The sequence below is a fragment of the Nothobranchius furzeri genome, chromosome 9 (genome assembly GCF_043380555.1).
Source record: "Nothobranchius furzeri strain GRZ-AD chromosome 9, NfurGRZ-RIMD1, whole genome shotgun sequence".
NCBI classification, from domain to species: Eukaryota; Metazoa; Chordata; class Actinopteri; order Cyprinodontiformes; family Nothobranchiidae; genus Nothobranchius; species Nothobranchius furzeri.
Genome location: NC_091749.1, coordinates 40,307,330 through 40,327,455, shown reverse-complemented (window position 1 = coordinate 40,327,455; position 20,126 = coordinate 40,307,330). Strand labels below are relative to the sequence as shown.

At 42.5% G+C, this 20,126-nt stretch overlaps 2 protein-coding genes across 2 annotated transcripts in view; one reads left to right on the top strand and one right to left on the bottom strand.

Annotated features, from left to right (window-relative positions):
* Positions 1-835: 835 nt before the first annotated feature.
* gpalpp1 (GPALPP motifs containing 1) lies at positions 836-2,873 on the bottom strand. The gene is made up of 7 exons (XM_015953424.3): positions 2,680-2,873; positions 2,467-2,578; positions 2,326-2,391; positions 1,971-2,220; positions 1,701-1,865; positions 1,509-1,610; positions 836-1,433 (listed from the first exon to the last, which is right to left on the bottom strand). Exons 1-7 carry the CDS (start codon positions 2,762-2,764, stop codon positions 1,215-1,217), a joined length of 999 nt encoding a protein of 332 aa, XP_015808910.3. The 5' UTR covers positions 2,765-2,873; the 3' UTR covers positions 836-1,214.
* A 203-nt stretch (positions 2,874-3,076) lies between these two features.
* ercc3 (excision repair cross-complementation group 3) overlaps positions 3,077-20,126 on the top strand; it is a 22,572-nt gene continuing 5,522 nt past the window's right edge. The window contains exons 1-13 of the mRNA XM_015953422.3: positions 3,077-3,247; positions 3,428-3,624; positions 3,709-3,945; positions 4,025-4,074; positions 4,153-4,288; positions 5,779-5,949; positions 6,021-6,225; positions 6,342-6,656; positions 6,769-6,953; positions 7,723-7,925; positions 8,013-8,109; positions 10,343-10,460; positions 10,552-10,670. Of these exons, the coding sequence (XP_015808908.1) occupies positions 3,220-3,247; positions 3,428-3,624; positions 3,709-3,945; positions 4,025-4,074; positions 4,153-4,288; positions 5,779-5,949; positions 6,021-6,225; positions 6,342-6,656; positions 6,769-6,953; positions 7,723-7,925; positions 8,013-8,109; positions 10,343-10,460; positions 10,552-10,670 (2,061 nt within the window). The 5' untranslated portion in view covers positions 3,077-3,219. The remainder of the gene's footprint in view (positions 3,248-3,427; positions 3,625-3,708; positions 3,946-4,024; positions 4,075-4,152; positions 4,289-5,778; positions 5,950-6,020; positions 6,226-6,341; positions 6,657-6,768; positions 6,954-7,722; positions 7,926-8,012; positions 8,110-10,342; positions 10,461-10,551; positions 10,671-20,126) is intronic.

Here is a 20,126-nt window from a genome sequence, read left to right as displayed (position 1 = left end):
CTTGTCCTATCCAAGCTTTAAAAAATCCTAATCTCTCTTTTTGTCCTCTTGGGAATATTGATATTAAAGAGGAGAAGAAGGAACTGGATTTCTCTAAATTCTTCCAAACTGTTTTGTTGCCTTGTAAGAACGGGCAATGTGCGGCCTCTGCTGGCAAGAAATAAAACAACACTCTGGAGTCCAACAGCATTTAGAAAATAATGTAAGATGGAGAGTTGCTGCCCTCCAGTAAGTAAGTAAGTAAAAGTTTATTTATATAGCGCCTTTCACAGATATAAATCACAAAGCGCTGTACAACATGATAAAGATCAGGGCAAATACCTCTAACCAATAAAAACATCAGAAAAACAATAGCAGTGATAAAGTAGAAAATTAAATCATGAGTATAAACAAAGTGAAAGTGTGAACCCGAACAAAGCCATCATTCTGAAACATTTAGGGAGGGAACGCCTGGATGAAAAGGTGAGTTTTTAGATGATTTTTAACCACTTCATCACAGCTTAGAGGTTACATTACTACATAGTATTCAGTAGTATGGTTATGTTTTTATGGACAGGCTGGTTTAAGACAAATAATGTTTTAACTTACATTCGGAACATTATAAAATCTGTTGTAGATGATAGGGTGACAAGAGGTCAGGTTAAAAATTTTGAAGGTGATCCTGCAAATAAAAAGACAAACTAATAATAATAAAATTTAAAAAAAAAAAAGACAAAATCACCACACTTTAAAAAAATGACATGAATGACAGTAAGCAGAACAGTTGTCACCATATTGGTGTGGTGGAGATGTATGTCCAATCTAATCTCAACAACAAAAAAGATTATGCGGTTTACAAAAACTTAGCAAGTATTTTAATGAGAAGTTTAATGAGAAATTAAAATCAATAGTACAACATAATAGTATAACAAAGAAACATTTGCAGTTTTACAAGCAAACACACAACTTACACAATGCTAAGAATGGGTGCAGGCAGAAGCATAAGCTTATAAGTATTTTAATGATTTGAACAGCTTTCTAAAATTTGAATTCCAATAAAAACAAATGAACTACCTTGTAGAATACAGTCATTATACAAATGTACAAATTCTAAGAAATTCACATGTTTGTATTCAATCCATTCTAGTTTACAACCAGTCCACGTTGTATAAACTTTTTAACTTAAGTAAAACCAGTGAACCTGCTAATGACAGCATTTTTCGGATGCTTTGGGGTTACAAGAACATTCGGTCCTTGCTGTGGGAGAACCGTGTGTTCAGTTCCTGAGATTTCTTCAGCAGCCGCTGCTTTTGAGCCTCATCAAATCGATTAACCTGCAAGTCCTCATCACGATCAAATGGCCTCCTTTCCACTGGGTTGTCAGCTTTCTCCTTTGCCTTTTCCTTAATCTTCTTTGCATGCATACTCATCAGGGACTCTGCCCGTTTAGACTCCTGAAACCAGACAGGAAGGCACCTTCAGTCATGACTTTGATGGGGACCTTTCAGGTTAATAAGGTGCAGACTTACATTATATTTAGATACTTTCTCTGCCATTTCCAAGTCCTTCTGAGTAACTTGTGGTGCGTTATCTTTCTTTGTCTCACTTGTCTTTTTTCCTTCAAGTCGTTCCTATTAAAGAAACAAACATTGATACTGAGGAATAATATACATTAACTAATATGTTGAACACTGTAAGCGGTGGGTGATTTTTTTAGGTACCCTAGCCTTGCGCTCTCTGTCTGCTGGTGTATCCGTCCAAATGGAGCGATCCTTGTTCTCTGGACCTGACCTTTTCTTGAAAGTACGAGCACCCAAACCAATGTGCTGCAGTTCTGGTGGGAGCTCTGTCATCCACGTTTCTCTAGTTACCACCTCTGGAACATCCTAATTACGCAGAGGACAAACAAGAACACATTAAGACACAAAGAAGAAACAGCCCCCTTTTATAATTTAATTATTATGAGGAGAAAAATGTTAGAGAAAAATTACCACTCTTGTTAGCTTATCTTTCATCCTTCGTGCCCTGCACTCAAAATCATGAGCAACAGAATCTTGAATCGGTCCTTTAGCAGGCATGGGTCCAATCACGTCCTCCTCCTCTCCCTCGCTGCTGGAGGGTTCGGGACAGTAGCCCCGAGGAAGGGCAGGTCCTGGAACAATTTCTTCCTCATCATCATCATCACTGTCATATTCAGTCCTGCAGAACCCAGGAGGCAGAGCTGGCCCCAACACAGGTGCCCTGAGAAAATACCATCACAAACAAATGTCACACTGTTATCCTAAACAGGAAGTGTCCTTACACGTGCTATTTATGTTACTAGAGAATATTGATGTTTCTGCTCACCTTTCTGGTGAATGTTGCTTTTTATATCCTGGAGGCAGAGCTGGTCCAAAGAACCCATCATCATCCCTGTTCAGAAACACATGTTAGTCAAGTTCGTTCTATTTCTTTTAACTAACAAATGAGACCAGAACCAGAACTCACTCTGCAGCTCTCCCAGTCTTGGCTCGCTTAGCTGCCACCTCTGGTTCACTTTCATCTGAGGAGCTAGACTGTTCACCCCGTTTATACCCAGGAGGTAAAGCAGGACCAGCAACTAGACGGCGACATAAATAAAACTGTTAGCTAAAAGTGAACAGAGCAACCCGAAAAGATCAATTGCCACAACACGTTAGCTTCTAACAAAACGTATCTTACAATCTTTTTCGTCAACGTCGTCCTCAGAGCTCTCATTTCCAAATATCGGAGGCAAAGCAGGTCCTATAATTTTATCAGAGGACATCTTTGCTAACAATTTCGTTACGTATTTTCAGGGGATATTAAACAAAACCTGTATTTACTCTATGGCTTTTAACCTAGGAAGTAAACAATAGAGCAGCAGCGGAAGTCTTCAAAGTGTTCTGCCAAAACAAATGCACCTGCTATTGTGATTTATTTTTAATTAAGATTTTAATAAACACATTTTTGAATAAGTAGTTTTAAAGCTTCGTAAATTGTATTAAACTATCGTAAATATAAGTAATAATCAACTGTACACTGTCTCTGTGGCAAAAACGGAAATATAAAAACTTTTATTTTGAAAGTTTTTGAACGGAAACGCTTGTTATTCAGAGCTCCACTTTAGTGCACAGTCTAGACATCGTTTATTCCTTCATATCATTTAAAGACACGTATTGTGTGTTTACCTAAATACATTTGGGACTATTTTTAAGACTTTACCCATGTAAACCTTTCAAAATGGGTAAAAAAGATAAAGGAGATCGAGGTAAGTTGGTAACGTTTCATTTTAATCTGCGTGGAGCTAGTCACCGAACGCTAACCTGCAATATACTAGCGCAAATACGTCTGAGCAAAATGTAGTTTTGATTCCATGGCATCTTAACATAACTACTGATTTTTAAAATGTTTTAGTAATGTTAATGATTGTTTTGTGGATCTGCTATAGAGAAGAAGTTCAAAAGACGCTACTATGAGGAAGATGACGATGAAGAGGTGACAGTCGGGGAGTCTCAGGAAGCTGTACCTGCTGCTGCAGGGAAGCAGGTGGATGAATCTGGCACAAAACTGGATGAATATGGAGCCAAAGACTACCGCGCACAGATGCAGTTGAAGAATGACCACAACTCCCGTCCTCTCTGGGTGGTATGATGCGTCATTGCTGCTTATAGTCACAGCTGTACCTCAGTAATCTCTTAGAGGTGAAATCTTGTTCTCACTTCTCTACAGGCTCCAGATGGACACATCTTTCTGGAAGCGTTCTCACCAGTATATAAGTATGCCCAGGATTTCTTAGTGGCTATTGCAGAGCCAGTGTGCAGGCCTAACCACATCCATGAGTACAAGCTGACTGCATACTCCTTATATGCAGCAGTCAGTGTGGGGCTGCAGACCACTGATATTATAGAGTACCTGCAGAAGCTCAGTAAAACATCTGTACCTGATGGAATCATCAAGTTCATTGAGGTCAGAGATAGACAGGATGTGATCCTATAGTAACAGTTTATTTTTTTGCTCATCTGTTGTATTTTTCTGCCTCTTTCAGCTTTGCACTGTGAGCTATGGGAAAGTTAAGCTTGTGCTCAAACACAATAGGTAAAGGTCTTTCGTCTCTCTCTGCAAAAACATTTATTTCTTCAGCGGTTTTATTCACTTGTGTTTTCCCTCTTCTAGGTATTTTGTAGAGAGCACCTTCCCTGATGTGATTCAGCGTCTCCTGCAGGATAACGTGATCCGTGAATGTCGTCTTCGCTCTGCAGATGGAGCAGACCCTGAGCTTATTACTGAAGTTGTCCACAGCAAATCAGCAGTATGTCATACTCCTTAAGGATCTGGATGTTGTGGGGATTTGTTGGTTGACGCAGCTCTGTAATATCTCGTGGACTTCGGGAGCAGTTCCACTGGATTCACAGACTGGGGTGGTGGTCCCCCTGTTTAAAAAGGGGGACCGCAGGGCGTTTTCCAACTACAGGGTGATCACACTCATGAGCCTCCCTGGTAAGGTCTATTTCAGGGGTTCTGGAAAGGAGGGTCCGGTGGATTGTCGAACCTCAGATTCAGGATAAGCAATGTGGTTTTTGTCCTGGCCGTGGAACACTGGACCAGTTCTTTAGGGAGGTTCTGGAGGGTGCGCAGGAATTCGCCCAACCAGTCTACCAAACCAGTGCTTTGTGAATGTGAATTTGGTGAAGGCTTTTGATTTTGTCCCTCAGGGGGCCCTGTGGGGGGTACTTTGGGAGTATGGGTACCAGGCCTTGTGATACAGGCTGTCAGGTCCCTGTATGACTGGTGTCAGAGCTTGGTCCACATTGCAGACAGAGATGGGCCATTCCCATCTGTACCGGGTTGGCCCGGGCCGGGTAGCGTAGGTTGTTTACATATCTGGGTGGCCTGGTATTTTTCCGGGCCAACCAAGGCTCATTCTCAGCCCTCTTCTCGAGGGGGTCTGCTTCAGGCCGACCAGGGCCAACACACCCACTGCTGACAGCAAATTCACACCTTCCATTAGAGCAAGCCTCTGATTGGTGGGTAGAATCAGCCCACATGGGCTTAAGACAAGGATGTTTGAAATCAACCGGGCCAGGCTGGGACCAACTGGGGCTACCCGGCCCGGGCCGACCCGATACAGATGGGAATAGCCCATAAGTTTGATCGTTTCCGGTGAGAGTTGGGCACCACCAAGGCTGCCCTTTGTCAGCGATTCTGCTCATAACTTTTATGAACAGGATTTGTAGGTGTAGCCAAGGTTATAAGGGAATCCATTTTGGTGTTCTAAGGATCAGATATCTGCTTTTTGCAGTTGATGTTGTCCTGTTGGCTTCATCAGAACGTGATCTCCAGCTCCTGGATGCCTCCCTGGTGAGGTTTTCCGGGCATGTCCAACTAGGAGGAGACCTGAAGGAAGACCCAGGACATGCTTGAGGGACTATGTCTCTCAGTTTGCCAGGGAATGCCATGGGATTCCCCTGGAGGAGCTGGCCCAAGTGGCTGGGGAGAGGGAAGTCTGAACCTCCCTGCTTAGGCTGCTGCCTCCGTGACATGACCCTGGATACGCAAAAGAAAATGGATGGATGATATTTGAATTTACAGGGGTTTGCAGAAGTTCAAAATAGAACTGAATGAAAATGTCACTGTGTTGAATGTTTTATTCTAGAGATGTATTTAGGAAATAATTAGTGTATAAAATGAAACATTTGGTAGATTTTTGGGAAACGTCTCCCATTTTCTTAAACTAAACCCCCGTTACGTAAAAAGTGTAAAATATTTATTTTTCCTATTACATTTCTCTTTTTTGGCCAGATTTCTAAGTTTGTTCAAGAAAAAGGAGACCCATCCACCTCACAGCAGCCTGTTGATGGACAGACCTCAAACCAGCAGGTCCCTGAGGACATCTTCAGCTACTATGAACAGATGGATAAGGATGAAGAGGAGGAGGAGGAGACTCAGACAGTGTCCTTTGAAGTTCGACAGGTACCACATTTATTGTTTTTTTACAGAAATAATAGGAAGACCATCAACACCCTGTGCTTCATCTGCTGCAGGAGATGATTGAAGAGCTACAGAAGCGTTGTATCCAGCTGGAGTACCCCCTCCTAGCGGAGTATGACTTCCGAAATGACACAGTTAACCCAGACATCAACATAGACCTGAAGCCCACTGCCGTGCTGCGGCCCTACCAGGAGAAGAGTCTGCGCAAGATGTTTGGAAACGGGCGAGCCCGATCAGGAGTCATTGTGCTACCCTGTGGTAGGAAAGCTAGTCCAGAGCTGCCAGGAGAATACAAAACGTTTATTGATAAAATGCAGACTATAAGTTAGAACAGCAAGAAAACAAATGACTGATTTCTTGTTTCTGATTTGAAGGTGCTGGGAAGTCTCTGGTTGGCGTGACAGCGGCGTGCACCGTGCGTAAGCGCTGCCTGGTGCTGGGTAACTCGTCTGTATCTGTGGAGCAGTGGAAGGCCCAGTTCAAGATGTGGTCCACCATCGACGACTCTCAGATCTGCCGCTTCACCTCCGACGCCAAGGACAAGCCCATTGGCTGCTCGGTGGCCATCAGCACCTACTCTATGCTGGGTCACACCACCAAGCGATCATGGGAGGCTGAAAAGGTCATGGAGTGGATGCGGGGCCAGGAGTGGGGGCTTATGATCCTGGATGAGGTGCACACCATCCCTGGTGAGCTCTCGGCAAAATCCAGATAATAAAACCGTTTATTTTTTTATTTTGAATGCAATGGGACGTGGACCTTGTGTTTAATGTGAATTAATAATGTTATTTTTGTCTGCAGCAAAAATGTTCCGACGTGTTCTGACCATTGTCCAGGCCCACTGCAAACTGGGCCTTACTGCCACACTGGTCAGGGAAGATGACAAGATTGTGGACCTCAACTTCCTCATTGGGCCCAAGCTGTATGAAGCCAACTGGATGGAGCTGCAGAACAATGGTTATATTGCCAAAGTTCAGTGTGCAGAGGTAGGTCCTGTAACACTAGAACATAAATGGAAGATTTTAGGAGTAAAACTGGTATTCTTTTAAAACATTAAGCTAGTCACCAGAGCTTTGATGTGCAGTAATTAAACAGTGAGCCGATAAACCAAAATGAGATTCAAGAACACCTCAATAAACTTTCAGATCATTATGATTAGAGGTTCTTTAAATATCTGCTGCATCCTAGACTGGAAATTTCTTGGCAATTCTGCTAAAACAAGTGTGTGTAATGCAAATGTTTTAACAGGTTTTAAAACTATTGTTTACGGGAATTTGGAGTTGTTTTAATATGACAACATGCTTTGGATGTGGGTCTATTTTGAACCATATTTACAAGCTAAAACTTTTCCAAACCTCAAGGTTCAAGGGCATAGCAATCGTAAGAGTTGAAGATTGAAGAATCATTTTTATTTGAGAATCATTTTAGATGAGAGGTGAAGTTTCACCAAGATACAAGAAAATAAATATAGCTGTCCTTTTGTTTGGGCATTCTCTAAAGATCCGAGGGCTCTAGTGGACGATCAAAGAGATTATACTGATATTTGAATAGATGACTAGATACGGCAGCACTGAAAGGATTAACTTGTTTAAAATCAAGACTAAGGCTTTGACAGCAGCTACTGTGTGTCCTGTTGGGTTTAGTAGATATACTTAAGTTTTGATTATCTGGTTTTTACTTCTGAAAGTTTGTACAGCGCTGATTAAGTGGATCCCTGTGTGTGTGTGTGTGTGTGTGTGTGTGTGTGTGTTTCAGGTGTGGTGCCCCATGTCTCCAGAGTTTTACAGAGAGTATGTGGCCATTAAAACAAAAAAGCGCATTCTGCTTTACACAATGAACCCCAACAAGTTCCGGGCTTGCCAGTTCCTCATTCGCTTCCACGAGCGGCGCAACGACAAGATCATCGTCTTTGCCGACAACGTGTTTGCCTTGAAGGAGTACGCCGTTCGGCTCAACAAGTGAGCTTTCAGCGACAGAAGTTTTTCAAATTGTTGCATTAAGTATTCCTGAAATTTTTAATGATACCTTTTGTTGTTTTATGCAAGGCCTTACATCTATGGCCCCACCTCTCAGGGAGAGCGTATGCAGATTTTGCAGAATTTCAAACACAACCCAAAGATCAACACCATATTCATCTCCAAGGTGAAGTGTTCACCCGTCTCTCGCACACACACACTCGCACTTTTCGTTCCAAGTGCGAAGGAGGGGTGCCCTTTGATCCTTAAGAATTTTCTTGAAGCTTTATCTCGTCCGGGAACATCTTCTCTAACACCCTAACAAGCCTAGCCATCATTTAATTTACACTAATTGTCCCACCTTCAAAATAGATTTTAATGTATTTAGTGCTTAATGCTTATACAGTGATTTGTTCTGCACTAAAGCTTTGATGTTTGTTCGTACTTGCAGGTAACCTTGGGTTTAGATTTGTCCAAAGTAACAATACTGTTGATGAAAATGTATTATGTATATTAAATACGATTTATTTATTCAGAAAATTAACAAGGCCAGTAATTACTTAAGTAATGTTAGTTGTTCTCTGTGTAATTTGCATTTAAAAATCAATTCTTTGGTAAAAAAAAAACCAAGTCAACTCTTTTTTTTTGTTGTAGTATCAGAATTTCATATTTTTATGAAATAATTCAGAGAAATAACTTATTTTTCCCTCTCTTTAAATGTAAAGGTAAAGAGTAAAACTACAATTGGAAATGAAATAGTTGATTTCTATTATTAACATTTTTATTTTATAAGATTAGATTGCAACTTCAGGGCTGTAATTATGAGTTATCCTGGATTCTCCTTCAATTTTCATTTGGTAAGCCAGATAGGTCAAATTAAAAATTAAACATAAAGCATGCTAACTTGCTTTTGTAGCAGATCACAACGTTTTCATGAAATCAGATGTTTTTGCACAAAATAACAAAACATTCTAAAATAACACGGGTAAAAATGTAGGTCTTTACATTTGTGGCTACATGTGAAAATCAGTCAAGCAGCAGAGTAAAACTAACAGACTTCTGTGTTGTTGTTTAATGTGTGTGTTTTTTTTAATGTTTTCAAAGGAAGTGGAGACCAGAGGTGGAAATTACTAAAATTTCCTACTTAAGTACGAGTTCCAACACTTTGATAATTCTTTAGTACAAGTAACAGTATTAGCCAAAATTTGTACTCAACCAATAGTAAAAAGTATTGTAATTAAAATGTACGCAAAGTAAAGGTTACTTTTTTGTCAGAATAAGGACCTAAGTGCAAAATCATAACACTAGCGCACAACTCGCTTGCATGCAGGCACACACACGCACGCACGCACAGGACACACTGCATTATTTTAGAATCGTTTGAATGTTTGAATTACTAATTAAACTAAGGTAATGAGCTGAATATTCTTTTGCCGCTGCCGTGCGGAACAGTTTGAGGAATACATTTCAAAGGCGGAACCTCGTCTGGCTACCAAACCGAGCAGTATACTGCCGTAACATCAGTGCATGGAGGTGTGGGTTTCAACCAACAGGAGAGGGAGGGAGAGGGGGGAACAGCGAGTGCATCACAGGGTTTAAACTGATGTTTTTGAGCAAAACTGCAGCAAAAGTGTGGCTGTTTAATGCCCTCATTATAAAAAGTGTACACCCACACCCCCCACAGGTGAGACGCTTTGCTCATGCAGGTGTCTCTTCCTGTTCCAACACTGCAAAGCACAAGATCTTAAATTTATTATTAAGCCTTTTTGACTCTGTAACGGGTATGATGTAACGTAGTAATGAAGTACTAAAAAATAAAATAAAAACATACTCAAGTAAAAGTACAGACTTTTAAAATGACTGAAAAGTACAAATAAACAAAAAAGCTACTCAATTACAGTAACTATTACTTTGTACCTCTGGTGGAGACACCAGCTTTATTCAGCTTTTTGCTGCATTGTGTATTTTTATTCATTTATTTTTTACCATCCAGCTGGTCAGTCTGGTTCTGTTAAATATAAATTTAGAGACCTTATGCATAAATTGCTGAGGATGTCAGAGTTATTTTTGTTAGCTGGAAGTTGCTGGTGAATGTTCTCATCCAGGGCATGGTAAGTTCAGGAGAAGACAACTGGACATCTTTATTTATGAAGATGTTTTGCAAGAAGCTGTCCCAAGATTTGTCATCTATGCCCTCATCTGAACCTACTAGGACAACTGAGTTACAAATAACATGCTAATCTCACAAACTTAACTTGACTTAAATAATTTCTCAAAATTAGACACTCAAGTTACCAAAGGGATAATCCTGGTGCAAATAATTTTTTTTTTAACATTTGCTTCAGACATATTTGATTTGATCTAAAACAATTTGTCACAGTAATTTAATAGTAATGCTGAATAACAGAATGTGTTACCAGGTTGGAGACACTTCTTTTGACTTGCCAGAAGCCAACGTTCTGATACAGATTTCTTCCCACGGTGGATCACGCCGACAGGAGGCCCAGCGACTCGGAAGAGTCTTAAGAGCAAAGAAAGGTTCATTAAAATGTTTTATGTGTCGTGTCTGATTATCAAAATCAGCACCATTTATAAAAAAGCAGATCTCACTCCCTGTCTGATCTTGTAGGAATGGTAGCAGAGGAGTACAACGCTTACTTCTATTCTCTGGTGTCCCAGGACACCCAGGAGATGGCTTACTCCACGAAGAGGCAGAGGTTCCTTGTGGATCAGGGATACAGCTTTAAGGTATCCTCTATTTGTTTATTTTCACAATAGTTTCCCTCATAGGTGCTGTATTTAAGTGTAAAAGGTTTATTTAAATAATCTTTGACTGTTAAAAAAAAGCCAAATCCTGTAAAAAGTAAGAAAAAAAATCAAGCTGTCTCCCATTATTATTATTATTCTCAATCGTAAACTTTTATGTTCAAGTAGGTCAGAATTATGTAACTTAATTTAAGTAATTTAAAAAATGTAACTGAAATACAAACGTATTCAGAAGAACTTTACTTGTACAGTGGGGCAAAAAAGTATTTAGTCAGCCACCGATTGTGCATGTTCTCCCACTTAAAATGATGACAGAGGTCAGTAATTTACATCATAGGTACACTTCAACTGTGAGAGACAGAATGTGAAAAAAAATCCATGAATTCACATGGCAGGATTTTTAAAGAATTTATTTGTAAATCAGGGTGGAAAATAAGTATTTGGTCACTTCAAACAAGGAAAATCTCTGGCTCTCACAGACCTGTAATGTCTTCTTTAAGAAGCTTTTCTGTCCTCCACTCGTTACCTGTATTAATGGCACCTGTTTGAACTCATTATCTGTATAAAAGACACCTGTCCACAGCCTCAAACAGTCAGACTCCAAACTCCCCTATGGCCAAGACCAAAGAGCTTTTGAAGGACACCAGGAAAAGAATTGTAGACCTGCACCAGACTGGGAAGAGTGAATCTACAATAGGCAAGCAGCTTGGTGTGAAAAAAATCAACTGTGGGAGCAATTATCAGAAAATGGAAGACATACAAGACCACAGATAATCTCCCTCGATCTGGGGCTCCACGCAAGATCTCATCCCGTGGGGTCAAAATGATCATGAGAACGGTGAGCAAGAATCCCAGAACCACACGGGGGGACCTGGTGAATGACCTGCAGAGAGCTGGGACCACAGTAACAAAGGTCACCATCAGTAACACACTACAACGGCAGGGAATCAAATCCTGCAGTGCCAGATGTGTTCCACTGCTGAAGCCAGTGCATGTGCAGGCCCGTCTGAAGTTTGCCAGAGAGCACATGGATGATACAGCAGAGGATTGGGAGAATGTCATGTGGTCAGATGAAACCAAAGTAGAACTTTTTGGTATAAACTCAACTCGTCGTGTTTGGAGGAAGAAGAATACTCAGTTGCATCCCAAGAACACCATACCTATTGTGAAGCATGGGGGTGGGAACATCATGCTTTGGGGCTGTTTTTCTGCTAAGGGGACAGGACGACTGATCCGTGTTAAGGACAGAATGAATGGGGCCATGTATCGTGAGATTCTGAGCCAAAACCTCCTTCCACCAGTGAAAGCTTTGAAGATGAAACGTGGCTGGGTCTTCCAACACGACAATGATCCCAAACACACCGCCCGGGCAACAAAGGAGTGGCTCCGTAAGAAGCATTTGAAAGTCCTGGAGTGGCCTAGCAGTCTCCAGACCTCAACCCCATAGAAAATCTGTGGAGGGAGTTGAAAGTCCGTGTTGCTCGGCGACAGCCCCAAAACATCACTGCTCTCGAGAAGATCTGCATGGAGGAATAGGCCAAAATACCAGCTACTGTGTGTGCAAACCTGGTAAAGACCTATAGTAATCGTTTGACCTCTGTTATTGCCAACAAAGGTTATGTTACAATAATTGAGTTGAATTTTTGTTATTGACCAAATACTTATTTTCCACCCTGATTTACAAATAAATTCTTTAAAAATCCTGCCATGTGAATTCATGGATTTTTTTTCACATTCTGTCTCTCACAGTTGAAGTGTACCTATGATGTAAATTACTGACCTCTGTCATCATTTTAAGTGGGAGAACTTGCACAATCGGTGGCTGACTAAATACTATTTTGCCCCACTGTATATAAATTAGGGATGGGACTTGATTAAAAAAATGATCAAATTAATCAGAGCCTTTGTAATTTATTAAACTTGATTAATTGCATTTTAATTGTTCAAGACCATTTGTACCCAAGCATTTTTATTTTTATTTTAGCGAGGCATAGATGACATACCCGCACTTTAACAAGTATATATCTGTAACCACAAGGTCTCAGTACAAAGGTAAACACTGTGGGATTTGTTGGGATGTGTAAATATTAGAATATGTATTATTGATGAAGTGTAAATGGACATGAAGGAACATTGGGGTTGAGGTGGGGCTGCATGGTGGTGCAGTTGTTAGTACTGTTGCTTCGCAGCAAGAAGGTTGCAGGTTCGAAACTCGGCTGTGGCCTTTCTGCGTGGAGTTGCATGTTCTCCTCATGCATGCGTGGGTTTCTTCCGGGTTCTCCGGTTTCCCCTACAGACCACAACCTGTCCAAGTTAAGAATTGTTCGTCACTTTGGATAAAAGCATCTGCCAAATAAATAAACATAAACATAAAATTATAAATTTTGTGTACTGAAGTGAGCACTAGGTGGCAGCAGAGCATTGCTAATATATATAGAGGTGTAGTGTGGAGTTCAGGGGAAGTTCTGCTGAGGGTTACACAATGAATGCTGTGTGTATGCTTGTCCCTCCAACTGTAATAAAGTAGCTTAATGAACTAGACCAAACTCTTGCTTTGCGAAGTTTGGTCTAGCAACGCTCCATTGGAACCTCGGCGCCCCCCTAGCAGCATTATGGCGGGCCTGTCAGCTTTCAATCGGGGTTTCAAACCAATAGAGCGCTGTGACTGGTTACATTGGTGAACCAATCATAGCATTCTATCATCTTTGTGTGCAAATCAAGGCGCTCTATTCGTTTGGTGAGCGGGATGATGCAATATAGTAGAACAAGATGGCGTTGGTTAATTTAAAATGGCTTTTACATCAATTTTGGACTATTTGGGCTTAAGCTTTCTTAGAGTCAGGAGCAGATAGATGTATTTAAGTCCTTTATTCAGAAAAAGGATGTATTTTCACCTTCTTCAATAGCGGACTGCTTCATTGACTGACATACATTGCAGTGAGTGATTGACCCCCTATGAAAAGAAAATAGTCAGTAATTTGTGGATAAAAATTGACTCCTCACTTAATCTTGACACTCAGGGAAATACGGTGGTGAGGTCCTGTTTTTTTATTATCTGAAACGACTATCCAGGATCAGGCCTCTGCTGTCCAGAGCTCATCTGGAGTCTGTGTTGCATGCTTTTGTCCTGTTCCGTCTGGACTACTGTAATGCTTTATATGCCGGTCTGGGCCAGTGCATGGTTGCATGGCTCCAATTTGTACAGAACTCAGTGGCTAGGTTCCTGACAAGTACTAGATGCCGAGATCACATTACTCCAGTGCTGGATGATCTGAGCTGGCTCCCGGTGCAATATCGAGCTAAATTTAAGATCTTAACTTTTGTTTATAAGGCCCTGCCCCCTCTTAAATTACTGCACTTTTGCACAAGTATGTTCCATCTTGGTCTCTTCACTCAGCCGAGGAGGGACATCTGGTGGAAAATATCGATCGAGGGGTTATCGTGCATTTTCTGTTTTGGCTCCAACTCTGTGGAATGAATTGTCATTGAGCATTAGGCAGGCGCCGTCCCTTCAAGTCTTTAAATCTTGTCTAAAGACTCATTTCTATTTGATAACTTTTCAGCGCTAGGGTTCATTGAATTGCCCTGACATTATGGTTTTTAATACTTCTTTTTGATCAGGATGCTTGATCTTATTTTGTCCACCATTTGTTTTTAATTGATTAGTCTCTTCCCATTACCTCTCTGTATTTGTAATATTGCTTGCTTGTTATTTTATGATTTTATGTTTTTATTTTGCTCTTATGTAGCCTAGTGAACTAGACCAAATTCTTGCTTTGCAAAGTTTGGTCTAGGAACGCTCCACTGGAACCTCTGCAGCCCCTAACAGCATTCTGGCTGGCCAATCACAGGTCTCTAGAGGGGTTTCAAACACATAAAGAGCTGTGATTGGTCCATAATGGTGGGCCAATCATAGTGCTCCATCTGCTTAGTGAACAAATCACAGAGCTTTATCTGCTTTGTGGGCTAATCAGAGCACTCTATATGTCTGGTGGGTGGGATGATGCAACAGAGTGAAACAAGATGGCGACAGCTCATTTGAAACAGCTTTTACATCAATTTTGGACTATTAGAACTTGGGCTCCATTAGAATCAGGAGCAGATAGATGTATTTAAGTGCTTTTTTCTTTTTAGAAAAAATTATGTGTTTTCTCCTTCTTCAACTGGAGACCGCCTCATTTACCGATATCTGTTACGGTGAGAATATCACATTCATTGTCCAGTAGCATGCGGAGATCATTTGAACGACAACTGTAGAACCCGCCCCACAACCGAGAGCTGTCAATGGAGCGTTGCCAGACTAAATAATACATTTATTTAGTCTGGCTTGCCAGGCTAGCTCTTATGCCCAGGTACTGGGAATGTTTTTATGATGCTGTTCAGCACCTTGGGCTTCTGATAACGTTGCGGAAGGTGCTCTACAAATAAAATGGATTGATTGAGTGAGTGAGTGAGTGAGTGAGTGAGTGAGTGAGTATGTCACGTTGGTCATTGTCCAGTAGCATGCGGAGATCGTTTGAAAGACAACGGTAGAACACACCCTAGGACCGAGAGCTGCCAATGGAGCATTCCCTGACTAAAAGGCAGCCTGTGGGGGACGCTCCAGGAGTATGGGGTGGGTGGCTTTCTGTTAAGGGCCATTCAGTCCCTTTACCAGAGGAGAGTGAGTTTGGTCCGCATAGCCGTAGTAAGTTGGACCTGTTCCCGGTGAGGGTTGGACTCCACCAGGGTTGCCTTTTGTCACCGGTTCTGTTCATAACCTTTATGGACAGAATTTCTAGGCTCAGCCGTGGTGTGGAGTGTGTCGAGTTTGGTGGCAGGAGAATCTCATCTCTGCTTTTTGCGGATGATGTGGTCCTCCTAGCTTCATCCAGCTCTGACCTTCAGCTCTTGCTGGGTAGGTTCACGGCCAAGTGTGAAGCGGCTGGAATGAGGATCAGCACCTCCAAATCTGAGACCATGGTTCTCGACCGGAAAAGGGTGGCTTGCCAACTCCGGGTCGGGGGAGAGGTCCTACCTCAAGTGGAGGAGTTTAAGTATCTCGGGGTCTTGTTCACGAGTGAGGGTAGGAGGGATCGGGAGATCGACAGGCGGATTGGTTCAGCGTCTGCAGTGATGCAGACGCTGAGCCGATCTGTCGTGGTGAAGAGGGAGCTGAGCCAGAAAGCCAGGCTCTCGATTTACCGGTCGATCTACGTCCCAATCCTCACCTATGGTCATGAGCTTTGGGTAATGACCGAAAGAACGAGATTGCGGATACAAGCGGCCGAAATGAGGTTCCTCTGTAGGGTGGCCGGCCTCAGCCTTAGAGATAGGGTGAGGAGCTCGGACATTCGGGAGGAGCTCGGACATTCGGGAGGGACTCAGAGTAGAACCGCTGCTCCTCCAGATCGAAAGGAGTCAGTTGAGGTGGTTTGGGCATCTGGTCAATCTGACTTAATCAATTTCCCTCTGGGATTAATAAAGTATTTTTGAATTGAATTGAATTGAATTGGTCAGGATGCCTCCTAGACGCCTCCCTGGGGAGGTGTTTCGGGCATGTCCTGCCGGCAGGAGGCCCCCGGGTCGACCCAGGACACGTTGGAGAGGTTACATCTCCAATCTGGTCCGGGAACACCTTGGGGTCCTGCCGGAGGAGCTGGTGGAGGTGGCCTGGGAGAGGACGGTCTGGAGCTCCCTAATTGGGATGCTGCCCCCGCGACCCGGACCCGGATAAGCGGAGGAAGACGACGACGATTTTAGTCTAGCTTGCCAGGCTAATACTAAAGTTCATATGGATAAAGTTCCTGCTGTCTGCTTTCTACCAGCTCGAAAACATAGTAAAAAAGGTAGATTTCTTTTTCTTTTGTTTTCTTCATGAAGAGCGATTTGTCATGACTCATATAATTGTAACTTTTAGTTGTGTTTGAAACACGTAAAAAAGATTTATATGGTCTTGTAGTCCAGGCTCTGCAGTTTTTCCAGATGTGCAGGCTGATGATATTTATTGATTTATAGGGCATAAATGTTGATGCTAAAATCTTTCGGCTCCCAATTGGGGGGCGCACAGGCTTAAGTGTTAAATTTGTTTGCACGTTATTTTTTTTCTGATTAGTGTGTCGTAAGTAACACCTTTACATATATATATATATATATATATATATATATATATATATATATGTGTGTATGTATATATGTATGTATATATACATATATATGTATGTATATATATGTATATGTATATATATATGTATATATATATATATATATATATATATATATATATATATATATATATGTATGTATATATATGTATATGTATGTATATATATGTATATGTATGTATATATACGTATATATGTATGTATATATATATATGTATGTATATATATTTGTATGTATATATATATATATATATATGCATATATATATGTATGTATATGTATATATGTATGTATATATCAATCAATCAATACTTTATTAATCCCAGAGGGAAATTAGAGTTTCAGTACACACAATTCAGAGATCAGACATACATGGGCAAGACACATGACCAGAATTGGTGACTGTGGTCATTCGCAACCCGAGTCGCGCTACCTTAATAGAGATAAGAGGGTTACATGAGGATTGGTTCAAGTGGAGGGAAAAAAGGCACTTCACAGTTACCCTCCCACCAGGAGGGTAGCTTTGCTCTGCAAAAAAACACCTCAACAAATAAGCAACAGACTTCAGACAACACAACATACCGTAAATCCTCTAATACAGGCCCGGGCCTCTATTTGACTCAAGCTCATCAAGCTCCAGGCCTTTATTGGAAGGAGGGCCAGTATTAGAGGCAGGCCTCTATTTCCATTTGAGCAAAATGAACTAATGTTCATTGGAGTTTTTGACAATTAAAATTGCGCCCACATTTTCAAAGTTAAACACATTTCTTTTAACAACGGTAGTTTCTGCTTCAGCCATCTCCCCCCTCCCCCTGCTTTAGCCCTCTCCCCCCTCCCCCTGCTTTAGCCCTCTCCCCCCTCCCCCTGCGCAGCGGCCGCAAACTCACTGATGCGCCTGCAGCCTCTCGGAGTTCCTGCTGCTCTAAACATTAAAATAATTATTTCATTTTCTGTTCCTCACTTCTGATGACCTTCAATGGTGTCTGTTTGTTGCAACAGCAGGTACAAAAACTAACTTGTTTTTATTTTGACTATTTTTCTGTCCTGCCTGTTTATTATCTTCCTGCATCTCCTCTCAATCCTAAAGAAAAACTGCTACCTGGGTTCATATATATTCACCTCATGAGTTACCTTTGAACTGCAGTTCTAAAAGATCTACCGACCGCAAAAACAGCGGAGTGCTCGCTGTTTGTCGGCCGTATCAGTGATCAGTGCGTCGGAGGACAAGGTGATGCGCGCAGCGCCCCGCTCCACAGCATGCAGCAAACGCATCAGGCGCAAATAAAAGACAGAAAACATTAAAGGAAATGAACTGACATGAACGATCGCGTGTTAAATTAGTTTTTGAGGTGGCGACACCTGATTGTTACTGTGGCCGTGCTCAGGAGGCAGATCTACCGACCGCGAAAACAGCGGAGCGCTCCCTGCTTGCCGGCCGCATCAGGGACAAGTTGATGCGCCCCGCTCCACAGCAGCGATACACATCAGGCGCAAATAAAAGACAGAAAACATTAAAGGAAATGAACCGACATGAACGATCGCGTGTCAGTGCCTACGGTCTGGCACAGCGCGTTGCCCCCCCCCCCCACCCCCACCCCCTGAGCGCAGGAGCTTGTCACCTGCTGACAGCAGGCTGCTGTCTTTTCCGAGGGCTGCATCTTGCCGGTCATTATCACGTGACAGCGACTAGTCGACGACAGGCATAAAAAGTCACTATAGTGAAGTTGACTAGTTCATACACCCCCTACTGCTGCTCTCCAGAGTGTTCTGCAGCATAATCAGCACGTTCTCTTTGAACTTGATAGTGTAATGACCTGGCTGGGGTTGTAAGCCAGGTGCATTCTGGGTATTGTGTCATATGTGTTTCCTATCATTCTGCTAGTTCCTATGTGCTGATTTGCGTGTTGTGTGAGTGTTATGTAAGCCACAGGGAAGGTGATGTGTGTTCTGTGGAGCGGGTTGAATTAGCATGGTTAACTGACACCGTGACTCTGTGTGGTAGGAGCGTGATAGAGGATCGTGTCTGTAGCGTTACAAAGCGTTGAAGAAAAAGCTTAATAAAGGTCTGCGTGAACGTCTACTGCCTCCTGCTGGTTGATTTGGGGACTATAACCCTGCCACCGGGACGCTCATACTTGCTTGTTACTACATTCCACCCGGCCACAATAAGAGACCGGCCATTATTTACCTAAACTAACTCTGACACCGGCCACAATTGGAGACCCGGCCTTTAATTGAATACCGGCCTGTATTAGAGGATTTACGGTAACATATGTTCCAATAGGAAGGCAGGCGGGGGGCTGGGATCCTGTTTCCCCCAGCGAGAGCAGCCATCTACGGCGCTCATCTACTGTACAGTCACAGGTGGGAGGGAGATCTTGGGAGAAGGGAAGAGCACATTGACTCCTGCAGACTGATGACCTCGCCAGGCTGAAGTCCACCAATCCGAAGGCGGGGGGGGGGAGGTCAGGGTTTTCACAGCATCTGTCTGCATTCCTTCGTGGGGGTTTGGTGCTTGCCGCTCAAGGCTACCAGGGCGTCAGATTCAGATAACAAGAATTTGTTCGGGTCAGGCTGAGATAATTTTCCTCTCTGCCTTCAGTCTTTAAACCGATCCTTTCAGTCCTTCAGTGAAGCCAATTTTGGGTTTTTAAACCTGTCCATACCGTCTGATGACTCTCCGAGATGACATCCATTTTGCGCACTAATACCGGTATCGCAGCTAGAACATTGTCCAGCCTACGATTCACCTCGAGCAACATCCCAGTCTGAGAAATCTCCACACGGACGGTGCTTTCCGTGGGTGCGGGTCGCCCTCCAAAAATTTCCGGAAAACCAGATATCCTCCCACTCCAATCAGGAGAAATCCAGTGATCATCAAGCCGAGTATCCACACGTCTTCAATATCCTCAATGGACAGTTGGCTGAGGCAAATGATCTTCCACTCCTTTCAGGAATACAGCATATATCCCACCGGGTGTGTCCCCTGTGGACATGTGGGAGCCCCCTGCTCCATTCACATTGTTGAAAAAAATCTTATCAATCGCATTGATTGACCAATTCATCAAATCCATGGTTAGTAAAAATAGGGTTTTTCAGAAGAAATGATAAATGACCCGCACTTGTATAGCGCCTCTCAGAGTAAGGACTCCAAAGCGCTTTACACTACAGTGTATCATTCATCCATTCACACACACATTCACACACTGGTGGGGATGAGCGACGATGTAGCCACAGCTGCCCTGGGGCGCACTGACAGAGGCGAGGCAGACGAGGAAGCGTCTGTACTCCGCGA

What these genes read in the sequence shown, in the direction of transcription:
- gpalpp1 (XM_015953424.3), bottom strand. Translation starts at nt 2,764, where the DNA reads ATGTCCTCTGATAAAATTATAGGACCTGCTTTGCCTCCGATATTTGGA. An exon ending in AAGACTGGGAGAGCTGCAGA is followed by an intron (nt 2,392 to 2,466) that starts GTGAGTTCTGGT and finishes GTTTCTGAACAG; the next exon opens with GGATGATGATGGGTTCTTTG. An exon ending in AAGATAAGCTAACAAGAGTG is followed by an intron (nt 1,866 to 1,970) that starts GTAATTTTTCTC and finishes CTGCGTAATTAG; the next exon opens with GATGTTCCAGAGGTGGTAAC.